The sequence below is a fragment of the Leuresthes tenuis genome, unplaced genomic scaffold (assembly GCF_036924035.1).
Source record: "Leuresthes tenuis unplaced genomic scaffold, fLeuTen1.0.hap1 SCAF_6, whole genome shotgun sequence".
NCBI lineage: Eukaryota > Metazoa > Chordata > Actinopteri > Atheriniformes > Atherinopsidae > Leuresthes > Leuresthes tenuis.
Window position 1 is genome coordinate 4,790,494 of NW_027325360.1, and position 9,901 is coordinate 4,800,394.

The 9,901-nt window shown below is 41.9% G+C and overlaps 1 protein-coding gene across 1 annotated transcript; it reads right to left on the minus strand.

Annotated features, from left to right (window-relative positions):
- Positions 1-85: 85 nt before the first annotated feature.
- Positions 86-8,379, minus strand: LOC140309433 (palmitoyltransferase ZDHHC12-B-like). The gene is made up of 5 exons (XM_072387278.1): positions 8,074-8,379; positions 7,249-7,382; positions 6,960-7,049; positions 5,054-5,220; positions 86-2,430 (listed from the first exon to the last, which is right to left on the minus strand). The coding sequence occupies exons 1-5, from the start codon at positions 8,198-8,200 to the stop codon at positions 2,115-2,117; spliced, it is 834 nt and encodes a 277-aa protein (XP_072243379.1). The 5' UTR covers positions 8,201-8,379; the 3' UTR covers positions 86-2,114.
- Between the last annotated feature and the right edge of the window lie 1,522 nt (positions 8,380-9,901).

Genomic DNA, 9,901 nt, shown 5'->3' on the forward strand with positions numbered 1-9,901 from the left:
AGTCTAAAAATCGTTTGCTGTGTCAGACTGATCGGTTCTACAGTTTGTGTCCAGAGGGTTCAGAAATTCACAAATGCATGAAGAAAGCTTAGAAAACCCCTCTTACAAATATGTACCCGGATGCTCCTAAAACACATGTAGCAGGAGTCTAACTGCTCATAGGAGTACATTCACAGTTAATCCTACAATTATTCATACTTTTCTATTCAACACTGATAAAAAACACTGATAAGAATTTCCTTTCTCAGGCCTCAGATGCAAAGCCTTCATTTGCTGTCACAGCAGTGAAATTCTTTCTTAACTGGGAGTCTGAACCGCCGATTCTCTCCATTAATCAGGTTTTTGAGGTTGGAGAGTTTCCTTGGCCTCACTCTGGTCTTCAGATCAGGATTGTTTTCTGGGCGTCTTCAGCCAGATTATCTCTCTTTACCACTTTTGCTGTATGTTTAAAATCAGTGCCTTCCTACTTCTCAGTTCTGTTCCACGTTTTGTTGCAGACTGCTTGATGTTTTCCTCTCTTTCCAACAACCCTCCAAAGTCTAAGGACTTGGATCGGAGGAATTCTGCTCCACAAGGCTTGTATTTAAGGACTCACTTGTCCAAGAAAGGCTTGAAACATCTCCTTGGGAGACCAAAATTACACTATTAAATGGACACAAAAGAGGTGGCTTTCATTTAGTGAAAGAAAGGTGAAGCATTCAGCCCTAAGAACACCACCCCAACAGTCAAGCATAGACATGGGAATGCAGCGCTTTTGAGCTTTTATTTTCTTCAGTCTGGCCTTGTCAAAGTAAAGAGCAGTTAGACACAAAGACGTCTATAGTAGTATTCTGAAGGGGAATCTGCAGGAACTTGACTTTGGGCATTATTTTACCTTTCAGCAGAACAGTGACACAGAACGTACAAGCCTTAGCGGTCAAGAAATGGTTGACAGGGAACAAAAATCAACCTTTGGAACTGGCTTGGCCTGAGTCCAGATCTGAAGTCCATCCAGAATCTGTGACGGTAACTAAAGAGAAGAATGACAGCAGGGAAGCTTTCTGCAGTTAATGATCTGCAGATCATCACAAAGATGCGTTTGTCCACTTTTAGCCAATCAAATGAATATTCACTACAAATCAAAATGCTTTGGCTTACCGAGCTGAATGGGTGCTTGGTTTTATAACAAGATACAAATGCATTATGTTCAGGCTTTAACGGGGTGTTGAGTTACTCTTTAAAGAAAAAGGACTGAAAGGCTGAATGTGAAAGCTCACTGAAAGTCGTATCCTTCTAAAACTCCAGTGTTTCCATCCATAAAGACGAGCCCCGCTGGAGTTTCCCTGAGCTCCACCTGCTTCAGATAATAGTCAGCCAAATTAGGAAGCTGTGTCAGGACAGTTTAGCTATTATAGCACTTTACATTATGCTGCTGAATAGTACATGTTATATGTGTGTCAGTGTTGTATCTATGTTTGTATGTGAAGCATCCTGAGTAGGAATGTCAGTCTGTACAGATCTGTACTCTATAACAATATGCATATCATACATGTTTTAATGTACTCTTGTTGTCAATAAATAAAAACAGAACATTACAGTAAAAAATGTGTTGAGGGGTGTCTCCAGACTTCTGCACAGCACTGTACATCACCATGGCAGATTTTAAGGCAGCTACAGTCACAACTCGCTCCAGTTTGCAGAAGCAGTGACGACCACACCTGAGTAAAAACAGAGGTTACATCATACCAAGTGGTTTTCTTTTAACAACAGCCAAAAAATGCCTGCTTTGTTGTAGAAAGTCAGTGCAAAACTACCACCTCAGAAGTCTTGGTGTTTGGTCTTGTTGGAATAAATTAAAAAGTTCTACATTTTTTGTTACTGTAAAAAAGCCCGACTGACAGAAAAAGAACCACATTTACATCTGCTGAACCAGGTCTGTCAGAACCTCCGATGATCATCTGCGTTGATGTCTTTGTCCTTCGCTTTGTCTTCAAAAGCTCATACTGTCCTGAGTTCACGGGAGTCCAAACATCAAAACGCCTGCTGTCGTACAGCTAAAATCATGAACTGCAATACCAGAAAGGTCTTACGTGCATAAACAGACAAAACAGTGCAAAAATGGATCCTCAGCGAGGTCAGACGGGATTTGGGGCGTTTCTCTGGTAGACCTGCTCCCACATCACCGTCCTGCAGATGCAGAAAAAGTCCCACAGGTTGCAGAAAACGCCGCGGTCGAACGGGTTCTCCTCGTCTCCGCAGCTCTTCAGGTACGAGATCCTGTGGCGCGACATGAACTCCCAGGTGGTGCTGTTGATGGAGATCAGGTAGAGGTGGCAGCCCAGCAGCAGCGCCACGACCACGGAGAAGACCCCGATCACGCCGAGCGCCACCAGCAGAAACCCGTTCACTCTGAACCACAGCTCCCACGTGACACTGGGAGAGATTCCCGACCTGGAACACACACAACACAGCTGAGAGGAGGCTTTTGCATCAAATCAGGCTCCAATCCCAGAAAAAGTTGGAGTTTTTCCACAAGCCTTTAAAGAGCCTGCGTCAAGCTCGTTTAAGAGTGCATCACTTTGTTTTGGGAGTCCACCAGAAAAGGTTTCTATACTTTAAAGTTTCTGACAGCAGCACCTTGCTCTGTTTTAGCGCCTCTGCTGCCCCGAAAGCCCAGTTTGCTCTGATTTATCAGCCTATTACCAGAAAAAGTGCAACACGGCTGCTCATTCTTTGCTTGACATGTAGCAATCAGGTAGAAAGGCAATATGTGTTCCATGGTGATGTTTTTAATGAAGAAAGAAAAGCCTGGATTATCAACAGCATGTTTCAACCACAGCAGTTAATGGTGTTTAAGGTGCAGACAGGACTAATACACTGTTTCATGCTGGATATACACGACCAGCAGGTGATATTAAAAGTGTTTGAACACAGTTTGTCACCACAGGTGACATTAAAACAATAAAATGAGAGGAACACTTGTTTAGCAGAGACACCTTTGACTTCCCATCCATGTTGAAGCGCAGCTTTTTATTGTTTTCGCTTGCAACATGCTGGCTCTGGACTTTCAAACGTGCCAAACAAAGAAACCCAACCCCGGCACCAGCCCCTGACGGGTGCTTCTTTCCTCTGCTCCTGAAAAAAAAAAAAAGGTTGGTGCTGACAAGGCAGGTTTAGGGGGCTCGGGCCAGTGCTTTCAGGGTCAAAACAGAAAAAACTGCTTCGTCAGCAGCGCGGGAAGCACTTTTGTGGGTAAAAAAATGACAAAAAAAAGGGAAAATAGTGCAATCAATAGATTGCTGCTTGGTCTGTGTCACAGTGTTATCCATCTTGGAAAAATGATTCCAAGTTAGAAGAAGAAAAGACTCACCTGCTTTACTCATTCTACCCTCATCATGCTCATGATGTGGGTCGGTACATAAACAGTCAGGAGGGTTTTTGGTGAGAAATGAAAACCGGAGATATTCGGGCCCTTTAAGTCGTGGATACATGAAAGTTCTCAGTAATAATGTGAGAGGCTCAGCAGCATAACTCTGGTTTGAAGGTCAACACAAAGCAGAACTGGCTGCTCGGGGCTGCTGTCTTATATGGGAAGCCAAGCTTTAAAGACCAACATGTACGTGATTGTTTTTACAAAGACGACACGGCTTCACATGTGACGACAGGTCTGTGGTCATTCTGTCTGGTCCCAGTTCTGCTGGTCCTGATCCTGGCAGATTCTAACCTGGTGCTCATATAGTTCAGCCCCGTTTGTTACAAATCTAAAAGGAACTGAAAAAAAAAAGGTATTTTCTTTCAATTGCTGGCTCACAAAAAGTTTTTGGATCACTTGGTTCTTTCTAATTTCAGGTTTAATTTCCAAACTCTCGTTTACGTCCAAGGTCTTACAGAAAGTCGTCTTTAACCAACTGCAAGAATTCTTCTGGCACCAGAATCCTTATCCAGCCGTATTAATGTGCATCGACCCTCCAGAGCCCTGAGCTCAGCTGACCAGTTGGTTCTGGATGTTCCTAGATCTTTCCTTAAAACTAAAGGAGATGGAGCCTTCGCAGTCACGGCTCTCACACTGTGGAATGCTTTTAAAACACGCCTTAAGACCCACTTGTTTACCCTGGTTAAGTCGCCTGTATTGGATCTTTTATCCCTTTCACTGTTTTACTACCTTTGCTTGTATTGTTTATTGCTGCTGATTATTTTATCCTGTAAAGCACTTTGGCTGGCCATTGGCCTTTAAATGTACTATAATCAATAAAGCTGACAATGACATTGACAAAAAGTTTAGCTGACTTTTATCTGTTCTCTCCTAAACTGCTCTGGTATCACTGAGAGCTCCTCCAGTGTCTCCCTCTGCTTCACAGCCCTCCACTGAGGGCGAGCTGTGATCACATCACTTCTGTCTTTGCCTTTGTTGGAACTCATATGGATTTCAAGTCTCATTGCTGACGTCCAAAGCTTTAAATGGCCTTGCCCCTAAAAACATGAGACTACCTGAGCTGGCACATGCCCTCCCAACCCCTGAGGTCCACAGATAAAGCCTGGTAATTATTACCAGTTTGCCGTTTTTCACTTGCTATTTTACGAAACTCTTGGCCCACTGACACACCAAGTCACACTACTTTCAAACCCCTTCTCCAACCGTTCCTCCTTGTGAAAACCTCTGGTATTCTGATACGTTTCATCATTTGAACCGTTTATATGATCTTACCGTCTCCAACTCCTCTGCAAACTCCTGACTGGGCCCAAAACAAAAGTGCTTGATAAAATAGCGAAGTGATCATTTAAAAAAAACTGAAAGGCTGCACATTCAGGGTCACTTGGACTTTTCAAAGTCTACTCAGGCAACACATCACACCTCCTGTTTACACAATGTAAATCAATTTAGTGCGTTTCTACAAAAGTCATGTGTTACCTAATTCAAATGTTGGCGAGATAAACCCACAGAGCAGAGTACACTGACACCACATGATAGCGCCTTTCTGAGTCATTACCGGGGGGGGGCACAAATATTCATTTTCCCAGCAGATAAGGAGGCTTATCTTTAAGGTTAGAGGAGGGTGGCTTTCGGCAGACGTACAGAGCGATGTGCAGAGCCCACAGCAGAGCCAGCAGCTGCACCAGCAGGTAGACCATGAACCAGCGGTGATTCCTCTCTCCCACACAATTCTCGATCCATGGACAGTGGTGGTCGAAGCGGCGCACGCAGCGTTTGCACGTCTGGCAGTGCTTTGCTCTCATTGGCTGCTGCTCGAGACACAAACAGGAACACAGGGGTCGTTTTTTTAAGTTATAGGGGAAAAAAAGAAGATTACATGCTCTGATGTACAATTGTAAATTCCAGTGCCAGAAAATTATCAAAATGATGATGGTCATCAAATAAAATGTGAAACACTTCAGTTCAAGTCTCTTCGGTGTGTCAATACTTTGCTTTTATTTGTCTTAGATGCTTCTCCTTTCATTCTCCAAGGTTTTAACCTTAGAGTTCAGGAGCTGGTTAAAGTGCAACAAGCCCCTATTTAACCAGTCTGAGCGTTGTTTGTTTTGAGCTGGACCTGGTCCAAAGTGATCTATCTGCATTTCCCCTTCGCTGCCAAATCAGAAACCAGTGAAAATGGCAGTTAAATGGCCCTTTTTTCATAGTCACAAATCGAATGAAAGTTTGATTAACCACAAATTGTTTCTAATGAGAGTCTATACTATATGAGGGACCTGTCACCAGAATCAATAGGCTAATTAACGCTTTTAGTAACAAAATGTACTGCTGATATGTAACAAGTGTTCTACATCATTTCAGGCCACAGACTGGGATGTAGCTGAAATTGAGTTTTTAAACTGATTCCACCAGCAAGTTTTTTCTTGATTGGAAATGACACAGGCGTCTCCCAGAAGATAATAAGATGATGCACAAAAGGCAAAAAAATAAATTATTTCTCAGCTTTTATTTACATACATACATGTCCAAAATTATTCATACCCTGTGCAAACTGTCACAGTCTATGGGAAAATCCAAAGATCTCTACCATTCCAAATAGTCCAAGCTGCTCTAAAGCATCCTAATTACCCTGATTCTTTGGGAAACGCTGCTTTAATCAACTCAACAGGTGAAAAACAGCAGCTCTCTGCAGTTGGTTCGTGGACAGTCTAAGACAAAGGAGCTCAATGAGGGCCTGCGGCTGCGCCCAAGTCAGGAAAGGGCTATAAGGCCATATCTAAATGTTTTCAAGTTCCAGTGTCTACAGTGCAAAGTATTTGGGCGGGTTTTCCAGCCAATGGACCAGTGAACCTGAAAAAAGAGCAATACATCAAGCAGTCTGCTGAGAAACTTGGCCTTGGGCACCAGTGGACATTTCAGCACGACAACGACCCAAAACACAGCGAAAGTGGTGAAGAAACATTAACGTTCTGCTGTGGCAGAGCCAGAGTCCTGACTGGAATCTGTGGAGGGAGCTAAAGATCAGGGTGATGGCAACCTGAAAGAGCTGGAGCTCATCGCTGAAGATGAATGGGCAAAAATACCAGTGGAGACATGCAAAAAGCTGGTCCGCAATAACAGGAAGCATTTGATTGCTGTAATAGCCAATAAAGGCTTTTCTATTGATTATTGAGAAGGTTAATAATGAATAATTTTGGACATGCCACTTAATGTTCAGACGTAAATGCATTATTTTCCATAATGATGCCTCTTGTACATCGTCTTATTATCTCCTGGGAGACACCTGTGTCATTTCAAATAAAAAAAAAAACGCGGGTTGAATAAAAGTAACTTTAAGTGTATGAATAATTTTAGGCTTGACTGCACATCAGAGAACATACGGGAGTAAACGGGGTGATCATCACCATCCAATCATGGAAAATTAATCTATAAAACTAAAGTAAAACAGAAACCGGCACAGTGGCCAACAGAGCAAGCTGCTATGGAATGTGTTGAGAAAGAATACGCCTTCATTGCAAAAGGCTGATTTACGCTGGCAGCAGCTGGTTACCTGCAGCAGACAGTATCCACAGCGCCGCAGCCGAGGGGTCGACGACTGCGGAATCATCGACTCCATTTCTTCATCCAAACTCTGAGTGTCCTGCGTCACACAGACAGATTTCGGTCAAACGTGTCCACACCCGTTCACACGCCCACTGTGACCTTTTTAGCAGATGGACTGCACCGTCACTCAGAGTGCAGAGGCGACTCCAGAGGTGGAGGAGAACAGGCTTCTCTGCCCTCTTGGCAGCTTTAGCACAACAGTGATTTCAGATTATTTTCTGTCTGTGAGGTCTTACCTTCACAGTGTCACTCGCAACAAAGCCAGGATCCATCAACGAGACTGCAAAGTATGACAGTACCGACAGAACGACGAGCAGGAGGAACAGAGCAGGCAGCAGCAGCTCTCCTCGCTCCTCACATTTCCGCATATCTGCACAAAAAACGCATACTTATATCCACCTATAAATGTAGGGGGACATAATCAAGAATATGATACATTAAATACAGGGTTTGTTCATGGGCTTTTACTTTGGGTCAGTTATCAATAGGGTGCCTCAGATTTAAGGTGCCTCTGTTTCAATGTCCTGGAACTGCTAAATGTGTGGAAGCTTCACAAACAAACAGAAACAAATCTACTCAACAGGATGAAGAATCCTGAGCAGAAAATGCTACTTTAGTTACAGTGAAAAATGCCCAATTTAACTTTTACTACCAACATTACCTCACTGTGATGGTTGGTTATAAGTGGAGCTAAGTTTGGACCATTATCTTTTTTTTTTTGTTTAGTTTTAAAGCTTTTATGTTGCATTTAAAGCCCTTTGTTGTTGAATTGCGCTAACTTCAACTACAAATTAAGCTGTATACATTCTGAAATAATCTCTTTATCCCTTTTCAAATGCCTCTCTTTGTAATTAGACATGTCAATACTAAAACAGCTGGACCGTATATTACATGCCAACCATGAAATGTTTAACAAATTACATTAAAAACCGAATAAACAAAACTGCTCCCAATTTCTGGAACATCTGCGATGATCCTCCGTAACTTCCTTAAAGTACTGACCGGCTGTAACCTTCGTTCAGCAGCCAACACGTTGACACACACAGTTTGGATTAACTCACCGGTGTTGTGTAGGAACAGGATGAGGGTTATGACCCAGGTAAGCAGGGTGTGCATGGCTCGGACCAGAAAACCGGTCCGGAACATGTTCTTCATGTTGCACTCGCTGGCGCCGCTGCTAGCTAGCATGCTAACGTAGCGGTTACCTTTATGAGAATTAGAAACAGCTTTTAACGGTTTCCACGGATAAATGTGGAACTTATAGTCGTACTTTTGAGCAAATCTAAGGCATTAAATAAACACTTTTGTTTTTATCTGGACGGATTTCTGTCCACCATTGTGTCATTTCGTCCGTATTTTGGTACGGCAGCCTGCGCTGGACAAAACGTCCGAGCTGAATCCGACCGGAAAAAGTCACAACAGTTCTACAAATAGAAATCATGCTTCAAGTAATCTTACATAACATCACTCAGTGTATAATTTAGTTTTTCCAATCCATTCCTAATAAGGTAATTGCTTTTTTCCCTAAATACGAACGGTAACATTGAATTAATTCTGAGGTCACAAATAAATTTGGAAATATAATGTGATTTATATTCATTAAAAGGCCTCTTTTGTGTCTACTTAGAATTGTTTAAAACCTTAGCTAATTGAGTATTATATAAGAAGATAGAGTATTGACCTATCAGCCTTTTATCTTTTGCTGCCCTGCATCAATTTCTGGAACATTCCTGATGCTTTTTGTACAGGGCTGAAAATAAGCGTTTAACTTGAGTAAATCTTTTCAGGACCAAGTGGGAAATTGTGATCCACAGTTGACGTCACAGCTTGTGTTACAGCAGAACGACTGTAAATCCATTATATAACCTGTAAAACCTACATTTCATGGCAACAGTTCAGCTATATCATATTCTGTATCATAATGCGCCCGGGCTGGTGTCTGCACTTCACTCCCGGGCTGGTTCACGGGGGTCTCTGTGGGGTGCAGGGTTGGGATTGGTGAGGGGGCCTGGCAGAGGGACTGTGGTGTCGGGTTGTGCCACAGATGATTGGGGGTTTGGGGAGGGTCTCTGTACTCTGAGTGCTGATGTACAAAGGTGTGAATGTGTATTTAGGGTGATATAAGGGCCTGCTGTGGGGTTGTTATATAGTTTTGAATACAGTTTGGTACGTGTGTGTATGTATATATGTATGTATGTGTATGTACATGTATGTATATATATATATATGTGTGTGTATGTATGTGAAATATGTATTTATTTATTTATCTATTTATTTATTTATTTTGTGAATTATGGATAAAAGCATAGAAATCAAACTGGAAGGTTACAATAAGGGCAATTAGAGGGTGAAGGGGTACGAATAAATAAGTTTTCAGACAATTTGCATTAATGATGTAATAACTGAAAGTATATATACTTTCAGTTGGAAATTTTGTTTATATTATTAGTTTCTATTCATGTTCAAATTTATATATGAATATGTAATGCGATGTGGAGCTAATACTGGTGAATATGTTGTTTTGGACTGTTCTTTATGTAACTATTGTTTACCAATCACTTTTAGTGGTAATTGCCTGAAATAAATTCAAATTTAAATAATGGGGAGGGATATGCTTTCTTCAGTGGTGAGAACAGATGCTTTTACATAGTATTAAGTTAAAATGATAATGTGAAATCCTGCATTAAAGCATCAAAAGTACTTCTATAAAATGGTCTCTTTTGAGTGTTAAGTGATATAACTCTGAAGGTTGGTCTTCTTATCTTTTGTGCACAATTTTTCCATCTTGTGCAGGAAGGTGATAGCACTTTAAGGGGGTTCTGCCATAAATGACTCCTGTAACTTGTGTGAGATACAGAGTTTTACACAACTCTACACCGAGGAGGCTAA